The sequence below is a fragment of the Lupinus angustifolius genome, chromosome LG06 (assembly GCF_001865875.1).
Source record: "Lupinus angustifolius cultivar Tanjil chromosome LG06, LupAngTanjil_v1.0, whole genome shotgun sequence".
NCBI lineage: Eukaryota > Viridiplantae > Streptophyta > Magnoliopsida > Fabales > Fabaceae > Lupinus > Lupinus angustifolius.
This window is the reverse complement of record NC_032014.1, coordinates 8,690,029-8,711,573: the sequence shown is the minus strand read 5'-3', so window position 1 is coordinate 8,711,573 and position 21,545 is coordinate 8,690,029. Positions and strand designations below refer to the sequence as shown.

Genomic DNA, 21,545 nt, shown 5'->3' with positions numbered 1-21,545 from the left:
AGACATTGATCCCATCCTTGGGCACATGCCAAAACAAAAGAAAGATAAGTGTAACATGCCAAAACAAAAGAAAGATAAGTGTACAAGTGTCACACGTTCTAATGCAGTGCAGGAAACGTGTTGATGAATGCTACAAAAATTTGTGGGCGTAAATAGAAAAATATATGCTAGTACATAATAAACTTGTGATGGGGATATGATGTATGGTGGGGTTATGGGTTGGGTTTAGGGTGACACAAAATTGGAGGTACTTTTTGGTGACACAAAGTTTACCCTTTGATAAAAGGGTCTTTCTTGGTGTTGCTTGAAGGGGTTAGTTGGAGGTATCTAATATTGAAAGGGTAGGATGGGATAATGTTTGTGAATAAAGATGAGTCTAAAACGTTGACTGATGCTTCAATGAATTTGTTCACGTGTTTGCTAAATTCAGAGTTGAGTAGTTTGTAAAGGCATCACTTTACCTTTTTTTACCTTCTTAACAAGTAGTATATACTTTTACTCAACTTTATTCTTAATAACGTTGCTGGAGGATCATCATGCTTCAAACAAAGAAAATAGTTCTAATATACTTCCTTTTTTTTGAAACAGCAATAGTTCTAATATACTACTTGTCACTCAATGTTGGCTGGTCATTATAAAAGTAAACTTTGTCCCAGATGAATTGGTAAAAATATTATTTAAATGTATATATATAATCAAGTCAATTTAAGAATCTAATGAGTCAACTCATTTGTCTAACGAACTATTTTTATCTTAGTTTTAACTTGTATGGTTCACGAACTAAGTTTATTGACCTAAATAATAAGTTGAGTTTTAAACAAATATCGAGTTGGTTCGGTTCATTGTTAGTCCTAATAAAAATAAATTATATCCCATATGAAATTCAGTTACAAGGAATGAATTCACTTGACCACCATTCTCGAACAAGTATCTCATCTGACATTCAAAGTTTTATCTTTTATGTATACATACACTGTTAAGGAAGTATGATTTGATATAATAAGTATGATGAACTAAGGTCTAAGATAGAATAAACACTAAGTTGATAGATAAACTTCTTGCAATTGAGTTGCGTGAATTCATATTCTTGGCTTTAAGAACACATCTTTATGTTAATCTTGGGATCAACCAGACACCCACCAAGATTGTATTAGAGGTCTTCAATATGGCCTTGAAGGTAGTGGTTGATACCACAACATGGCTTTGATCTACATTTCTTTACTTACAAAAGTAACAGTGATAAGCTTTGGAGAAAAATAATTAAAGATAAATATTTCTCGAACTTAAAGATAATAATTATGGCTCTTTTGTCTGATATTCTCATATTTGGAATATTAGATTTAACTTTAACTAATCCAACACCTATTTTTTTTCATTTATAAGAATCCAACATAAGATAATTTTTAAGAGAATCAAACTCTTAATCACATGAAAACTATTGTTAATGTCAACAACAACACAAATTTAAAAACAAAAAAGAAGAGACATAAAAGTTGATGGGCTTCAAGTAAATATCTATAGACTGTGTGGTTTGGTTTGAATTGCTGGGCTTTTAAGATGACAATGAGTCCTTAGCCTTTTTCAGTGGATTTTGCCACTGAGTGCCTGAGGATTTTGTTTCAATGTTGGACTCATGAGTTTTCTTCATTTTGGATGGGTTAAAACTTGCATAGCCTCGTAACAGGTGCAATAATTTTAGTTGTAGACCATAAAATTAGAAGGAAAAACCAGCTTTTTTATTCTAAATGAAAGTTGAGGTGAATTGGATCTTGATAGAGGTACACATATTTCACAAATTTTATTATTCTATGCTTTATAAACAAGCAATGGGATAAGGTAGGAATTGAATCCCAATATACAATATATAACAAAATTATTTATATGTATGTATTAAGAGAATAAGAGTGGTAAAAGTTCAAGCTATGATATACATAATTTCTTCCGATGGTAAACGTTCAAGCAAGGATATACATAATATGGTGGGATCAATTTTTAAAGAGAAATTTGAATCAAGTTTAAGTCCTTACTCTAGGAGAAGGAAACATATATGTATCACTTAAACATTCACTAGTTAGTCCCTTTCTATTTCTTTGTTGTTATTATAAATCATTTTTTGTGATAAATAATGGGATTTCATTAATCAATCATCAACCCTTGTATTTCTATCTTATCCAAAAAAATCAAGATATGATCTTTTCTAATTTACTACAAGTCACTCGATATTGGCTGGTCATTAGACAAGTAAACTGTATCCCATATGAACTGGTAAAAGATATATATAAGGGATTCGTTTACACCATATTTAAGTTACATTAGTTATACTCACTCTCATCTATTTATTTTCTTAAATTTAACGGAATCATAAGGATGAAACTTAAAATTTATTTAAGATTTTTTTTCTCTTATCATTTATTTCAATCACCCTTATGGTCCATTAGATTTAAGAAAATGAATAACTAAGATTGAGTGTAACTTAAATTAGGTATAAACGGATCCCTCCTCATATATATATATATATATATATTAATCTTAATTTCAAGTCTATTGGTCCATAAACCAAATTTATTACCCTAAATAATGAGTAAAATTTTAAACAATAAGTTGATAGAGAAACTTCTTGCAATTGAGTTGGGTGAATTCATACTCTTGGCCTTAAGAACACATGTATACGTTAATCCTAGGATCAACCAAATACTAAATCTGGCTTTGAAGGTAGTGGTTGATACTACAACATGAATTTTTCCTGCTTTGATCAACATTTCTTTACTTAAATAAGTAACAATTATAAGCTTTCAAGAAAAATAATTAAAGATAAATACTTGTGGAAAATAAAGATAATAATCATGGCTCCTTTCTCTGACATTCTCTTATTTGGAATATTAGATTTAATTTTAACCAATCCAACACCTATTTTTTTCATTTATAAGATTACAACATAAACAATTTTTTAGATGATCAAACATTTACATCTATTTGTGAGTTGAGTTTTAGAATGGAATGAAGAGAAAAATAAGACTTTAGAGCAATGTTATCAGTATATTTTATGATTTTTAAATCTTCCATTATTTTCTTCCCATTCAAATTCAACTCGTAAACATACTCTTAATAATATTAGAACTATTGTTAATGTCAATAACAACAAAAATTAAAAACAAAAAAAAGAGACCCATAAAAGTTGATGGGCTTCAAATAAATATCTATGGACTGTGTGGTTTGGTTTGAATTTCTGGGCTTTTAAGATGACAATGAGTCCTTAGCCTTTTTGGGTGGACTCTGCCACTGAGTGCCTGAGGATTTTGTTTCAATGTTGGACTCATGAGTTTTCTTCATTTTGATGGGTTAAAACTTGCATAGACTCGTTACAGGTGCAATAATTTTAGTTGTAGCCTATAAAATTAGAAGGAAAAAAACCAGAATTTTTTATTCTAAATAAAAGTTGAGATGAATTGGATCTTCATAAAGAAGCCATGGGATAAGGTAGGAATTGAATCTCAATATATAATATATGGCACAAATTATTTATATGTATTATGAGTGGTAAACGTTCAAGCGATGATATACATAATTTCTTCCGATGGTAAACGTTCAAGCAAGGATATACATAATATGGCGAGATCAATTTTTAAAAAGAAAATTCTCTACATACAAGAATCAAGTTTAAGTCCTTACTTCAAGAAAATAAAACATGTATCACTTAAACAACTATTCGTTAGTCCATTTCCATTTTCTTTTTGTTCTTATACATCATTTTTTGTGATAAATGATGGGATTTTATTAATCAATCTAGCTTAGCATAAAAAAGAGTTGAAAAGCCCCAAAAACTATCATGTGCTATGAGTTAAAAGCAATACAAATACCACTAATAGTAGACAAAGCTTATAAGTTGTATACTATCCTCCATTCTTTATTGTTGACTCCTAAAATATTACATCAATCACTCCAAACTAAATAATTCAACCCTTGCACAAATGTTACAAGAATTCAATTCTTATATATATCTTTCATTTCAATTTTGGCACCAAGCTGCGAGCTTTCAATCTAAGTGATTGATTCCCTTTTGGCGCCTGTCATTGTCCAAAACCTATCAAGATTATTATTCTGTATTTATGTGTGGGTTGCTAGAATCCAAAAACACAAACAAATCAAGTGAACGTATTTTTAAACAAAATAAGAAAAGTTAGTTGCGTGCATAACAAAAAGCTTTTAATAAGTTAATGCATGGTTCACGGAAAAGTGAAGGATATTATTGATTAATTATCAAAATGGAAGACCTCTTAGGATCGATTATAGAGTCCATGAACGTTTGTATTATGATCTCCTTAATGTCCAATATGCTAAGTATCTATAAAGGTGATGAATAATGATGGATAGTTTATTATATACCAAGTAGGTTTCATGGAGTGGAAGGTTAATGTCCTAATGGGTTAGAGTCTAAGATCTAGTTCTTTTGTAGTTGGAAGAACATGTTTACATCATGGGTTATTCATAATTAGTCCTAAGAAGTGGATAAATATTCTTAGAATATTTCTAGAAAAATGTTATGTTCTTTCCCTAGTTCAGATCCTCCACCATTGTAAACTGAAATAGTAGGAGTATTTAATATGAGTGTAAAATGTGTCAATTGATAGTGTAAAGATTTCTACACAGTCAGTGCATCATCTATCATTCATTTGCAATACTTTTATTTAAAAGTCAATAAAGACTAAAAATCAATGATAGACGATGAAGTGACAGTGTAAAAAACATTTACACTATCAGTATATATATCTTTTTCTCAATTTTATATTTCTTATATTTCCACGTAGCACAAGACCCATTTTATAAAAAACAACTATGACCGCAAATTAAGTTGAAAATGAGTAGAAATTTAACATGCTTTTAATCTGAGATATTTTACTTGATGTGCATCTTATACGTGTAGGTTGAGTTGAAGCATGAGAGATTAAAAGGATGAAAAGTAGAAAAGCACAAAGCATGAAATATATACATCATACACACATCAATTAGAATGATTACCTCTTCACTTGTATCCGTACATAAGGATATTATTAAATATCTCAAATTGAGAAATGAGTGGTTGCTTAGTTGTGAAACAATTTTATCACACTATTTGGCAATCGCCGACTTGTATTTGGCAGAATAAGTGCATGTCATTTTCTACTCTCCATAACTCTATTTGCGTGCAGAGAAAACCCTAGTGTGGTCCATGAATGGAAAAACTAGCTAGGTCTCTCTCTCTTTTAATTTTAGTTGGAGAATATGACACTTCATTTGGTCTTTTTCTAAAGGTACAACTAATTTGCATTTGTAGATTCTAGGGAACTTTATCTCTTTTGGTGATTTAATCATATCTATTGGAATGAGATTTACCATAATAAAATATCTATAACTTCAAAATTTTATTAAGGAAAAAAGAAAAATACAGAAAGAAATTGTACGGTACAACTAAAAAGAGAGGGAAACCTAAGAATATTTACTACAAAACCTACTCAACAAAAATCAAAAGTAGAACAAAGACATAACCCAACCTAAAATAAAATAAAAAACATCAACAATAACAATCTAAACATAAACCTGAGTTAGAAATTCATTCAAACCATGACATAATAGTGGGTTTATATCGACCTTTAATCCAAATTCAAGACTTAAGCTTTATCTCATCCACTAGGCCCTCCATGCACATTGCCTTGTTATTAAAGACTACACCATTTCTTGCAGTTCAAAAGACTAATAACCTTCGTGACAACAGCAATCCATGAATTCCATTACTCATGTCGACACAACACTATACGTTAAGGTTTTAAATTACTATTGAACATTTTTTTCCAACCCTACAACTAGGAAAAGCAAGTTACTATTTTGTTTAATGGAGGGTAATCTTGCTAGGAGTTAAAGTTTTCTTTTGGTGTATTTTGGTTCATCAACTATTGCCTTGAAGTGTGAAGTCAAACATCCATATGCTAGTCAAAATTCTAATCCTTATATTCTCATATATCACATTCATTCCTTTCAAGTTTCAACGCTACTTTTTGTTCGGGTCACATTCAACAAAGATATATCACATTCATGATATACCATACTTTACTGTACATGATTCCATGATATATTTTACTCATATTGTCTCCTTCCATTAACCAAGTATTTTACTTACCAAGATTTTAATTTGTGGTTATGGCCTATATTGTATTGTGGCGAATGCTACCTATCGATATTTATCTTTTCCATTCACAATACTGGACCATGTTTATCATATCTGTAGTTGAATTATTAAATTTAGTGCATAGGTTTCCCTCCTAATGCTCTTTCTATTTTGGCCATAGGTTGATAACTAATATTGGAAGGCAACGGCATGAATAGGTTGAAAGCAGCTGGGACAAATATGGAAAAAGAAATTGATGCACCCATTTGAAGAACAATGTCAATGTCCTTCATAACCAAATGCGTATTTCGTGATGGATACAAGACATAGAAGCATGCCAAAGGCACGTTGTTATTGTCAAATGAAATCACAAATCACTAATCTGAATTGTCATTATTACCACAAGCCACGACAAATAATGAACCTAAGATAATATCCATTTGTTTGATTGTGTTCATTTTCTAGTAGATTTTTTAAAAGTTGTAGCATCCTTTGGCAAGTAATGATCATAAACATGCTCAAGGTTGTACTTATTAGATGATGGGCTCTAGGTTGTTCATTGGGTCTCACTCCCTTTCAAACCTTATGTGCATACACATTATTTATGTGATAAATATTTTTAATAATAACTAAAAAATTCTAAACAATATTTTTTTAACCTATAGTATTGTTAAATAATTTTTAATACTTTGAGAATCTATCTTTTATTTGAAATGAAAAAATTATAAAAAGATTAAAAATCAATTGACAATAACTCGTCAAGAAGGAAAATAATCATAGAAAATACCAATGAGAAGCATAAAAAGCAAATTTAAAACAAAAGATAAAAGAGTCAAATTTAGGGTTTTTGAATTTTAGGAAAATCTTGAGAGTTCTCCTTAATGCTACTTGTACGCCTTTGACACTTTTCCCTACGTATAATGTAATTTTATTAAGGGGAAAATGCATTAAATCCCATTTAAATGTTTGAACATTTACAAGTTGGCTTCATGAACTTTTAAATCATATAAATTGACCCTTAAACTTGTTAGAAAATATTTAGATTGATAGAGAATTATCATATTGATGATTTAGTTAATCTATATTTTATTTTTATCTATTACTTATTATTTGAGCTTATCATCTTAAATTGTTTGGGATTAACTCAAATTGAGTTTGACCAATCTTTTGTATCATTCCTAAACTTCTATATGATATTAGAGGAGTTTTATCCTTTGTGACCTGTTCGGTCATTATTCCGTTGTCGAGATGCTGAAAATTTGGAACTTATCACCCTTTAGGTAGTCATACCCCTTTAAAAGGGTGCAATGTCAATCTAAGAATTTATACACAGTCAATACATTATTCATCATTCATTTGGATCGGTTTTTAGGCAAAAAATGATTCGATCCAAGTACATAATAAACAAGCGGTCTGATCTACTTATATTAAGATGTCCGATCCAATCCAGTCCAAATATTATATGCGGTTTCAGTTCGGTTTGGATCGGTTTTTTTTATAAAATATTGAAATTGCACTTACATTCAAAACTCATAAAAATGACTAAATATTAAGCATAAAGCAAAAATAAAAATATTATTCAACAACATTAAAATGTGTGCAACAATAGTATAAGTAAACAACATAATAAAATAGTAATAAACAGTAAGACAATAATAATAAAATTAAAAAATGACAAAACAACAACAAGACATCAATAATAATAAGACAATAAAACAACAATATATCAATAATAACAATATGAGCATTTGCAACGTAGTTTTAACATTTAGAGTGTTCCACCCATGATTAATAACAATAATATTTTCACAACAATAAAATTAATAATAAAACACCTAATCGATATCAACACTTGAATCCTCTTCATTTGGTTGTGGGATTGGTTTAAGTTCTAAAATACTGTATCAAATATAATCAATATGATTTAGAACATAACAATATATATGTATATATATATATATATGTGTTATATAACATAACAAATAAATAAATGTACAATTTTGGAGTTGAGATTTAAGATTAAGTTTGGAAGACACTTAAAAGTATTATACACTTAAACTTTACGTACTAATTCGGTCTGGTCTGGACCGGTCTGGATCCAAGAGGTAAAACCAAAATCCGGACCGGACCAATCGGTCTTTAAATAATAAGTCCAACATGATCCAAACACATTCGGTTTTTGCGGTTTCGATCTATTTTGGATCAGTTTTCGGTTTTGTTTTTGGACCAGTCTAGATTTGAACACCCCTAATAATAATTAAATATGAATGTGGATAATATAATGACATTATATAAAACTCAACCTACATTTCTTTTTGAAAGTTGTATTATTACATTTTTTTTACTTTTATTATTAAGGTATAGCGAAACATTCAATTTGTGACATCTATGAAGGGTGGGAAAGATCAATTATACCTTTAGAGAGATGCATTTGACATCTTATCCCTACTATTGTTAGTACATTGCCTTGTATTTTGCCAACATTTAAAGAGGTTGATCTTCAAAGTTCCAAGACCACCTCTATTATCTAACTATTTATTTGGACGCCAACTTTTCTTCGCCAAAAATTTAGTAGACAAAGTTTTGTACTGTAATACCTTGCCTAGAAGGGAAGAATAAAAGGGTTGTCAAAGTCTCAACTTTTGGTGAGATCTAGCAGCTAAAAAGAAGATGTTGAGAGCTATTTGTTTGTGCAACGAACGTATACGATCATCCTATACAATAGATATGATGCTTTTGACTTTTTAATGTGAAATGTTACCTACCGCTTTAACAACCAAATGATAACGACCTAGTTGGCCAAACAAAATAATATGAATTTGTTTAGCAACAAGTATTAGTAAAAAATGATTTAATATGTATATGCTGATAGTATAAAATGTAAATCATCTGTCATTAATTTATTAACTATCGTTGACTCTTGAATAAAAGTAATGCAAATCAATAATCAATGATATGTTGATAGTTTAAAAAACTTTACATTATCAATCATAAATTTTAAACTCTTACTGAAAATATGTTTTATGTAAGAGAGCTCTAGATAATTGGATGAAAATGTAAATTGGTTGACCTCATAAATTTTCTTTCATAATTGGTGTCACTTTTTAGCACATGAATTTCTTTGGCGGTATTTTGTTGGAGGACAAGTAGAAAAAAGAGTATGGAATATGAAACAAATTTAATTTTAAGTGAGATAATTAATACAGATTAACAATTAATAATAATTTGGTCGGTAATTGATGAAATTAAGTGACATATTTAATGCTTATCCTCATCTCCTAATTGTTAAATTTCAGCCATTCGTTTACTCCATACGTCATGGTGTGTAACATGTCGTCATCCACTTATGATTTAACTGTTAATAATCACAACCTCTCTTCTCAGTTCTCACCATTTTCTTCATCTATGATCTTCATAGTACTCACTGAAATTCCAATCTTAAAACCCTTGGATTTTTAACTTTACCCGATAATTACAGATTATTATTCCACTAGGTAGACAAAAAAATATGGGGAAGAAAGAGAGATAGGGATCAGTGGATTGGGGTGAAATAGCCATGGAAAGATAAACCAATGAAATAGGATTTTGACAAAAAATAAATAATGCAATGACATGGTGTTTTATGATCCGTAGATGAAATTGTGTTTGCCCTTTTTCATTAATTTGGTCGGTAAAAATAACTAATGTTAATTCAGTACCTGTTTAAGTGGCTTATTAATAAAATATTGAAGAGAACTTTGTTAAAAGTGAAACCTAATGAGTGAACAAACCCTAATGAGAACTTTGTTAAAATATTGAAGGTTTCTCTTAAACATGATACAACCTAGGACTAGGTTATGTTTTATTCATGTCTAGTGCTGGAAATGTCCCCAACATAGTGGGTTGGCTCTACCAGCATGATTTTTTTTCCTAATTCACTATCTTTTTATATTACCATTTAATTATATATTAATATAGTAAAAATTAATTTGTTTAAGTAATTTTTACTAGATTTAATTTACAGCTTTGCTTGGTTAAATTACTGCATAGTAAGTGTAGCAGAGAATTACTGCTTAAAAAGTTCTATATCAAATTCAAAATAAATAAATAAATAAAAGGCCACCTCCAGTGAAATAGCAATTATTTGACTCCAATCAAATCCAAATCACTCACTTATTTGATGAAACAGTTGTGTATCCTTCTTTTCTCACACATTCCCATTGGTGTCCCCCACCCTGCAAAGTCTAAATGGGAGAGCATCACAAACCATTTTATAATCATTTTTCATTACTTCAAACAAAAACTTTCTTGCTTAATATCATAAAAAAATATATAAGTGGAGACAATAATATATATTACAATATTATTGTGTTGATATTCACATTAATTCCACATGCATGGTGGCTTACAAGGATGAAATTGTTTACTAAAAGCAACTGCTAAGGGAAAACGATCATCTGTCTTAAAAAAATCTTATCCTCATGTATCAAGCAAATCAAAATTTATAGAATAATATACAAATATTAATTTATAATATTATAATTTTTACTTTTAATCAAATAAACTTTTCTGATTGGATGAGGACACCAAATGGAACAGGTGATCCACATCCCCTACTAAGTACTAACATTAATCTGTTTACTTAAAGCTAAATAATGTACTGTTGAAAGTTCAAAGGAGATCTAGTAATATAAAAGTCTTAGATGCCAATCTTCTCTATACCCCACAACCTTGTCCTTGATAGTCATTCACATACACTTAGATGAGATGGTTGCTTATTGGTAATGAAGACTTGTAACTATTACATTCACATATGGTGCGCTACTTGGTCCTACAACCATGATTTCACTATTCCTATTATTTCCCTCGTCTTTCAGTTTTATTCAGTCAATATATTTACTTTGGGTTCAAATACATATATATGATAATTAAGGTATTCCATTTTTCAGAGTACCGGAGAGGATCCTCATCCGTTTTGTTGAGCTCTAGGTCATCAAGATCTTCTAAATAGTAAATAGAGGTGCCTAATATGAAGAGAGAGAAAAGCACGTAGAGAATAAGGAGAGTCAACAATAGTACGTGAGTTTGATTATGAGGGGACCAATAATGGGGTTCTCTGTGTGGCCTCAAATTAGTTTTATTTAATTCCTATACTCTAACCTGTTTTCTCTATATTTGATCGTATTTTAACATCAATAAATAGTATTGGAAAGTTAACTGATGACATAAAACTTTATGAGCCTTGACATAAAATTCTGCTAATCTTCCATATCTGGGGAGTATTAAATATTTAAATTTAAATATTTCCTATATCCTTCCATTTTCATTGGTTAGAAAAATGTAAACTTAATTTATATTTGATTCATGTTTTATTTTTCTGACCAACAAAAAATAAAGGTATATGAAGTATATAAGCTTTAGGATAGAAGATGTGGCTTTCTTTTATGCTATAAATCATATATTTTCATTATTTCATAAATGTTTAATGCCCATGTTGGGTATCCCAAATGTAAGCAGTGCAATAAAGAAGTTCTACATTGTGAAAGAGTAGATAAATTAAATATCATATATTTCTTATCAAAACTCATTTATGTGATTTTTCACTTTTCCAGATTTCACCCATGATTTTGGCCCTGGAATCCTAATGAGTATCACTAACCCATCCTAAGTTTCACCCCATGAAATCCTGCCTTGAAAAGTAAGGAGGAAAGTGACATAAGTTAAAAATACATCAATCTTCTCACTAAAAAGTCATAATGTTATGATCTTACATTATATTTTGTATCATAGCCAAGAATTCCAATCTCTTAATATTTAGTGTCACACACTTCCCTTGTTCCTGCCTAGAAGACATATGGGAGAAGGTCAAAGTCTCATCCTATTCAGATTTATCCAAAAAATCGATTATCTAAAATCTGATGAGATTGCTAATTAAAGGCAACTATACAAATAAGAAAAGCAAAGAAAATAATGTAAAGGGCTATGATCTAAATATCCAAGTGTGGGAGCCTCTATTAACTAACAACCTAATGCAGGCTCTAGAGTCTAGACTCTAGAGTTTTAGGATGGGTTTCTATCTATCTCCAAACCTATATTTGTATGTATCCTCTCTTGTAATACTCTAGTACTGGAATATAAGAGAAAATGATATTTGATGATTTTTACATTATTTTAAAAAAATTGAAATTTGAATCGTTAATTTTTGTTTCATACACCATATGTTAGCATCTGCCTCTAGTATTGGAAGCCATATTTGCATGGAGAAAATAAAATGAAGATTTGAATATGGTTGCCTTGCTATACAATGGCTCTACAGCTGTATTTGAAATAATGAATCTTAATCAGATTACACTTAGTGGTTAATTGCCTATTGAAGCTAAGCATTAATTTATTTAAGCCTTAAGTCTCAACTATGGTTTGTTTGTTTAATATAAGGTCGTTCCTTGCTACAGAAACCTTACAATTTGTGAGGTCATTGACAAATCTTGGCTGTTACTATATACTTTATTTGGTATCTACTCCTTCTTTTTGTGTTGCCAGTCCTCATCAATTTTGGTGTATGCTGATGTATTAGTCTCTACATTTTGTGGCTGTAGTAAATCTGCACTTATAGGGAGGCTATATTATTATTTGCATTATTGTTCTAATAATTAATAAAAAATGCCCATTTGGATTTTTTTACTTTTTTTAGTTAGTTTCTTATTAGCTACTTGCTTCATTGAATATGAAAAAATAATTTAAAAATATTTCCCTTTTTAAATTTCTTTCCTACTCCCTCTGAATACTATTGATACAATAGTTCTTGTGTGCTGGTGCTTCTGCCTCAGTGACTTATCTTTCATAAATTCTTATGTCTGTGTTCCCTTGAAAATGATATTTTGTGTTGTTTTCTCACATTTCAATTAATATAAGAGCATCTTTTCCTATTTTTTATTATCAGAAAATGGAGAACTGCATCCATGATCCATCAATAATTGATAGTAGTAGAAGTAGACTATAATTCAAGAGAAACTTTCCTTACAACTTTAGGTGCTCAAAATTTAAATTCTGGAATCATCATTTTAGACATAACTTTACACTCTAGTTAAACACTACCCAAATATGCAAATATGCTACAAAATAAAAATAAAAGAGAGAAAATTTGAGAAGTGCTGCAATGAGGACCAGAAGTATTATTTTATCCCTATGCAAGTTGTGTTGGTGGATGTCTTGCTGATGTAGTCACAACATTTTCTGTCCTTTTCTCTATGTTCCTAATAAGGATTTCCCTTCTTTTATTGGGCACTGAAATAACTACAACTTTGTTTAGTTAATTATTACAACCTGAGAAGAACTATTATTTAAATATTAACTGTCAAATATTGGCCTAACAAATGTTAGGGACTCGTTTCCATATTTAAGAGCATGAGCTTTGAAAGTCTGACACTATAACAATAGCTTTTTTGGTTCAGTTATTATAATCTTTAGACCTGAGACAATGAAAACAAGGAGAGGAAGAAGATCAGAGGTAAGCTTTAACATCATGCATATGTAACTTACTTTCAGAGTTTATGTATCACATTCTATTACTTCACACCAAACTTCTTAACTTTATTTCAAAGCAGGCCTTTTGGCCCTCCATTGTGATGAAGAAATGGTTAAACATAAAGCCAAAGGTATATGATTTTAGTGAAGATGAAGCGGATACTGAAACTGAAGCTGGGAGTGAAGATGATGGTATGCTTCAAGTTTTGATATATTCTTTTTTTGGACTTACCTTTTTCTCTCTTTTCATTGTTTTTTCATTTCTGTTCTTTTGAACTCCATCCAGCTTGTTCTCTTAAAGATTCAAGAATGGGTTTGCATGAAGATAATCCATGTAAAACACAACCAATATTCCCATCTCAACCACCAGGCAAGTGTCCATGTGCTCTTTGTTCTTTTAGTTATAGACCTTCAGCCATTGCTTTCCCTGGTTATAATCTTTATAATAGTAGCTTCCTATGAAGTCTGGAATCTAAAGATAGCACCTTGTCATGGATTGCATAACTTTCTTCGCACCTTTTGGTAGACATGGAAAACAATTTTCTTAAACTTGAAGTTAAAGTTTTTAACATACCAACTTACACATGACTTTTTTATATTGTTCTGACGAGACACTTGAAGAATGAGTGTCACACCGAAATGTGACATGAGCTCCTTTTCTCCTCTTTGTCCGACTCTGGTGCGGGTATCTGTAAAAGCACTCTGATGCATCAATCACTCATATAAGTGGTAAAAAGTAAGAATAAGAATTGGTTTTGCTTGAGATGTTCCTCTTCTATTGCATAGGTGGGTCCAGTAATCTCAATTGGTTAGGGAGACTCCAGGGGGTGGATAGAGAATGCCAAATCTTCTCTCTTGTGACACTTGTTAAGGGTTCTCAGGAGAATTTCTAGAATATTCGAGTTCCAGTTCGCTTAGATATTCGGTTGGGCCGGATGAGAGTTCGATCCATGCTGTTTGGAGGCCGGCTTTGGGTCATTTGTTATCAAGGTGGCTCAGGCCAAACAAGGATAATTGATTTAGGCCTTTTACTTGGGCTAGCTTGGCTCTGGTATGAACAATTGCTTATGCTGCAAGTAATGAGCTGAAGTGCAACTAGCTTGACTAATTTTATGAACTTCAAATGATTTATATTTCTGAGACCGAGTGTTAAAATCTGTCATGTGTGTAATTCAGATGCAGTTTGTAAGGGCTACAAGATGAGACACAGGAGAGGAAAATCAGAAACTCTGCGTGCTCAGTACATAAATAAAAAGGAAGTGAGGTATGTTGGTAATCTAGTTATGTAGCATGTTATTAATTTTTTAATGTTAATCAGAAATGCTACATAGAATGTTCATTTTTCAGGATAACAATTGGGACTTGGAATGTTGCTGGAAAACTTCCAAGCAAGGATCTTGAGATTGAGGACTGGCTTTGTACTGAAGAGCCAGCAGATATTTACATTATTGGGTGAGTGGTTTTCAAGTTCCTTGATGCTTTAATGTTTCTGAAGTGTTTGTGTTTTGATTATCAAAATCTGCCGTAAATCACTTTAGTTGGCGTTCTATGTTTACTTCTTTGACATCATGACTTATTTTTTTGATTAATCATTAAATTTCTGGCAGAACTTCATATACTATTGGATTACTTTTCCATTAATAACCTGATAGGTGCATAGCTTTACTATTACAGTAATCTTGTATTCTTGTTTATGAAGTTCTTAGAGTTTCATTTTTCTATATAACTATGAACTATTTTATGATGATCTTTATCCCTATTTTCACTCCTATGGTTCATAAGAATGGATCTAGTCTTTTAAACTCAACATCTGATATGAGAATCGTCTGCCACTCCTTCTGGCAAAGTACGTTGATTTGTCCCATATCTTTATTTGTTTTACAATTTGGTCTTGTTTTCTTTTTGTTTCACTCTGGTCCTACCCAACGAGTTTTTCAAAATGAAAAGATATATAACATGTCTATTATTTTTATGAGAAACTATACCATTAAAAACTAGTTTGAAAACTACAAAAGGACTGACATAGCATAACTAACAGAAAATAACTTAAAGGACTAAAATGAAACAAAAATATTCTATGACCAAGTTGATAAAAAAATATATAGTACCTGTACTCTTTACTGAGTAGAAAAGCTATATCATAATTTCCAATAACAATAGAATTGAATGGTCCAGATTTACCAGTTACAGCATACCTGTGTCCTTCTGCTAAGTTAAGCCTTCTACAAGCACTTTGGTCTAATAGGATGATATGTTTGTACATAGCTTTAGTTGCAGTATGGTCTTATGAGCTTGGTTCTCTTTGGTGGTTGTAACTTGTAACATTATGAGTAAACCTTCATTTTAGTTCTGCCAAGATAAGATACCTTCAATTTAGTCAACTTAGTCCTGTCAAGAAAAGATAACAGTGTCATCAGTTTGTTCCCCCAAAGTTGTGTCACCACCTAAGTCCATATAACATGTAAAACATTATTAAATTGAATGACTTAATTGTTGACTTAAGTTATTGGAAGGACCTATGAGGACTTAATTGGTGGCGAAAAACGGCTTATAAGGTCTTTCATTGATAATTTTTCTCACTTGTACTAGTCAACATCTTATCCTTTTTGGCAAAATAGTTTGATTTGTTTCTTATCTTTATTTTGTAACTTTTTACGCAATCTAAACAAAAGATAATCATAAAATGGTTTTTCAACAAATATATCCAAACATAACTGATTCGATTATAATTGATTATTGAAATAACCTAACTTTTGCAGCTAACATAAAGTGCTGCTTTTCACAGTTTTCAAGAGGTAGTTCCATTGAGTGCTGGAAATGTACTTGGAGCAGAGGATAATACTCCAATCCCAAAATGGGAGGCAATCATAAGAAGAACTCTAAACAAATCTTCTGAACCTGAAAGTAAACACAAAAGCTACAGTGCTCCTACTTCTCCTGTACATGCTTCTGCTGCTGATATTCTAGCAGATAGTATAGATGCTAATCCATTAGATATCGAAACTTTCGATTATGATGAGCTGGAACAGCAGGAGGTGGAAGATATTATTGGTATAGGAAAGAATTTACAGTTGAGAAATATATATGGTGTTGTTGATCATAAAACTAGACTTGACTGGCCTGAACTTCCATTAGATGCAATCCCTCAAATAGGTTCAAATCCAAAATTGAGAAGAGTATTGAGCAGCTCAGCAAGAATTGGCTTTAACTGGATGGAGAGTAATGATTTGGTATATGGCGGCAGCGGTGGTGGTGGAATGAAACGTTCGCATCATAGTTCTGGAAACTTGAGTTTGTTTTGGAAAGAACAGCAAATGATGCCTGAAGTAGCAACTGATTCAATTGATGTATCCGACATTTTATCAGATGAGGAAGATGATGATTTTCTTGAATTACCAAATAACGAAGATGATAATCATAATGGACTAGGCAACATGAAGTCACATCCTAAGTATGTCAGGATTGTTAGTAAGCAGATGGTGGGGATATATGTATCTATTTGGGTGCAGAGAAAGTTGAGAAGGCACATCAATAATTTGAAAGTTTCTCAAGTTGGAATTGGTCTTATGGGCTACATGGGGAACAAGGTAATAGGATACTGCACATTGAGTTGTAGTAGTATGCACTTTTTATATTGACATCCATTAATGTTTTGATATTTGTACATTTTTTATTGATCAGAGAGAAATGTCAAATGTTGATTTGTCAAAATATCATTAGATGTTACCGTAAAACTTTTACACTGTCCGTGCATATGACAATTAAACTCATGCACATTTTACACCACGTAGATTTATATCCAATGTATTCAAGGAATTTCATGTCAAATGTTAACAAAGCATCATATGGCATATTGGCATTGAAGTATAAGTCAATAGCACATTAGCATGTAAGACATGCATTAAAGAAGTGCAAACAGTATCTACACTGATCACATTTGCACCTCATCATGTGGTGAAAGGGTACTTGCCTCATATATAGTACAAAGGTGACCAAAGCAGTGTCTTATACTTTTATTTGTTCATTAATATCAGTTTTTATGACTAGTGCCCTTCATATTATGTTGTGTTGTAATGTGATCAGTGGCAGACCATGTGCAATGTTATCTGTAAGAGGCCTGTTGCGACAACTTTCGTGCAACTTTTCATTCTATAACAGCATTTTGCGAGTACAAAATCTGTGGCACACAAGACATATATGAAACATTTTCATATGAATAAAGCATAAGAAAACTCGCCGCATGTATGCAGTTACAGTTAGAACTTGTTCATTCACAACTTGTCATTGATGCAGGGGTCTGTTTCAGTTAGTATGTCTCTCTTTCAGTCACGTTTGTGCTTTGTTTGTTGTCATCTGACTTCTGGTCAGAAGGATGGAGCTGAACAAAAACGGAACTCAGATGTTCAAGAAATTATTCGACGCACTTGCTTCTCATCTATCATTGATAAAGATCAACCACAAACAATCCCATCTCATGAGTAAGTTTCACTTTGTGTTCACAATTGTCCTTTAAAATCACCTTATGAACTTTAACAGAAGCAAAGGGGTGTTATTAATTTAGACTTCAATATTTTTCCTACCAATAACAACAAGTTGGACATTTGATAAACAACCAGAATGTTATCTATCCAAAAAATTTAACTCATTTGATGTAGCCAATATGAAAATAGTATATGAAGTCATGATTTATAATAAACCTCAGAAGCACCATCATACCATATTACCATCCATGAAAATGTCAATAAATTTAATGAAACAAGTATTGAAAAAGAAAATATATTCAATGGAGAAACAACTAGAGTCAAGTGAAGAAATTGCATGCAGGTATCTTACATGAATTCCAAGTAAATAAAACAAGTCTGCCAAAACCACAGATGATGAGAAAGTACTTTGCTGGCTAAAACTTAAATGAACAAAAACAATTCATAGAATGAGAATATCCTGTGCTTACACATGTAGACTGAAGATGTTATTTTATTGTTAGCTATAATGGTTTATATGTTGCTTATTGTATCTACAAGTTCGCATTATTGTATTTTAAATCAGAAGGTTTGACTCATTGATTGGTTGCTGATTTGCTTCTTTGTTAACAGTAAGATTTTCTGGTTTGGAGATCTGAATTATCGGATGAATATGTTGGATGTGGAGGTTCGAAAGCTGGTGGCTTTAAAGAAGTGGGATGAGCTGATGAATTATGATCAGGTGAAATTTATGAAACCAATACCAGTTTTTTGGTCTCTAAACTCTAAAGTGAAATTTTAATTTATATCAAGTACTCACTGCTTGAAAATATGCATGCTACAATATATATGCCTAGAGTTACAAAAGGAGAGTATTGGCACCTCACTTAGATTCATATGATTTTTATCCAAGAGAATATCTAATTGTTTCTGATATTATATGCAGCTAAGTAATGAATTATACAGTGGGCATGTATTTGAAGGATGGAAAGAAGGCTTAATAAACTTCCCTCCAACTTACAAGTACGAATTTAATTCTGATAAATATTTTGGTGAGAACCCAAAAGAAGGGGAAAAGAAAAGATCTCCAGCCTGGTAAGTGCAATTCTGTATAGCAAACTAGTGAGTATTTTTGCATCATTATGATTCTTGCATATCCATGTGCCTAATGGGCACAACCAATCAAAATGTTAACTTAACTTTAAAATGTTTTTAGCAAATGCTTAATTAAGATTTTGATTAGTTGTTCCTAACAGACACAGTGACACTATGACACTATTACACTATCCATGCAAGATTCATTGATGGATACATGCATTGTAAGTGATAATGTAAGTGGTTTATGCAGGTGTGATCGTATTTTGTGGCTAGGAAAAGGAATAAAGCAACTTAAATATGGGAGTGCAACAAATAAGCTCTCAGATCATAGACCAGTTAGTTCAATATTCTTGGTTGATGTTGAAGTATTTGACCAGCACAAGCTACAAAGAGCTCTAAATTTTACTAGTACAGCAGTGCACCCAGAGCCAGAGGTCTACTTTATGGATGATGTGGACTTCCAATCATACTAGAAAAGAATCAACAAGTTATTGCATTTATTTCTATATTTAAGATTAAAATTGTCAATCATATTGTATGTAAAGGGTATGATGAGTAATAGATCTAAATCTTGACTAAAGAGGATCTGAATTTCTAACCTCGGTCAAGATGGAGATCTACGATCATCATACTAGTGATTGGCAAATGTATTATATTTTTCTCTGTTCAATACCCAATTTTTGAACTGTACTTAGGAAATAATTTTGGCTGGTAAAGAAAATGAATAAATACATAAGTCTTATCTGTTGTTTCTAACTGCAAGTACTTCTTCATTAAGAACATAAGTACCATCTTATCAATAAACGTATATCATGTAACAGAAATGTTTACAAATGCTGTGGTTTTATTGAATAGGAATACTATAAAGATTCAAAGACTAACACCCACATTTTGTCAAATGAATATGAATTCGAAATGCATGATTTGGTAGATAGTAATTCACTTCAGTGGAATTTTGTTCGTACAATCTTAAATGATTAATCTCTTTCTATAAAGTTCCAGATGATCTATAGTCCTTTAAAAGCTATGTGTATTTATAACTTCAGAGACTAAACAAGCAAAAAGAAGAGACTTGTTTTAGAGACACATTGAAGATATTACTTGCTTAAGAAAACTGGCTCTAATTTGATGAAAATAAGGACTAGGTACCTTCAAATTAGTTCACTATTAGGAAAAAGTGAATTTGATATCCAGCAATAAATATGCCACATAAAGAAATTTACTAGTTGCTTACAAATATGTTCCTTAACAGCTCTGTATGATATATAGTAAAATCTATTTGTCGCAAAAACGAGTACCGGTATTATTCATTGATCTTCTAACCATTTTTTCCTTACAAACCATCTCTACCTAGTAACAGACTCATAATTTGTCCAGAATAACATTAAAAAGTGAAACTGACATAAAATGAAGAATCTATATTATGAATCTATAATCAACATTGTTAAAACATTAATCATCAATCTAATTATCTGAATACTTTAATCTAGAGAAGTTTCACATCTACAATTCATTTTATGTCTTTGTCCCTTTCTCATGAGTAATAAGAACCCCCTAGGATCTATTTGAAAGCCTTGTTCCACAGGGAAGGAGATCTATAGTACCCCAATTTAAAGTTTTCTATAGTGTTTTTATATAATTTTATAATTATATTTTATTTATATTATTATTATTAATTAGACTTTTATAGAAAGAATAAAAAATTAATTTTGCAATATCTTTAGCCTTCCAAATATAGGTTAGCCTTATTTTCCCCTTCCATTCTTTCCTCATCTTTGTCCCTTGTCTCCTCTTTACCTCATAACACATAAAGATTAGGTGATGGGCTGAGGGCTTGAGTAGTAAAAAAAATTAAGGACTATATCATGCATGATGTGTTTGAAAGGGTGCCAAACAAATAAAATTACTTGATTTACTCTAAAAAATAGTAAAGTTAATGTTGTTAATTGGATTTTGTATATTTCATAAAACTGAAAGTGTGATTCCAAAAGGAAAAGAAAAGGATTAAAAACAAAAACCACTGTTAAAAAGAATGAAAAGATTAGTGTGACGACGTGGGCATCAGTTCTCCAAGGTGATGTAACATCAAAGTAATTCAGATGCAAATTACCCATTTACAATATCAGATTCATCACATGCCCAACACTATTTTCATTTCAAAAACATGACAACCCTATACTAAATACTCAAAATCATCCTCAACTACTCCAAAAAAGAAAGAACAAAAAACATAAACAATGCAATAAAAATTAGGAAGAATAGGAAATAGATAGCGATCAGAACCTGTCGGGATACATGAATACATCACAAGATATCAGCGGATTGACAGACATGATTTGTTATCA

The 21,545-nt window shown here is 31.2% G+C and overlaps 1 protein-coding gene across 4 annotated transcripts; it reads left to right on the top strand.

Annotated features, from left to right (window-relative positions):
- LOC109349586 (type I inositol polyphosphate 5-phosphatase 2-like) lies at nucleotides 13,433-19,708 on the top strand. Of its 4 annotated transcripts, none has more exons than XM_019590446.1 (10): nucleotides 13,433-13,625; nucleotides 13,720-13,834; nucleotides 13,929-14,012; nucleotides 14,825-14,906; nucleotides 14,990-15,094; nucleotides 16,428-17,229; nucleotides 17,936-18,120; nucleotides 18,736-18,844; nucleotides 19,049-19,197; nucleotides 19,451-19,708. In XM_019590446.1, exons 1-10 carry the CDS (start codon nucleotides 13,596-13,598, stop codon nucleotides 19,671-19,673), a joined length of 1,884 nt encoding a protein of 627 aa, XP_019445991.1. In that variant the 5' UTR covers nucleotides 13,433-13,595; the 3' UTR covers nucleotides 19,674-19,708. The 4 variants fall into 4 exon arrangements, with proteins under 4 accessions (XP_019445991.1, XP_019445989.1, XP_019445992.1 ...); XM_019590444.1 differs by having other exon boundaries at nucleotides 13,435-13,625; nucleotides 14,819-14,906; XM_019590447.1 differs by having other exon boundaries at nucleotides 13,437-13,625; nucleotides 13,695-13,834; nucleotides 14,819-14,906.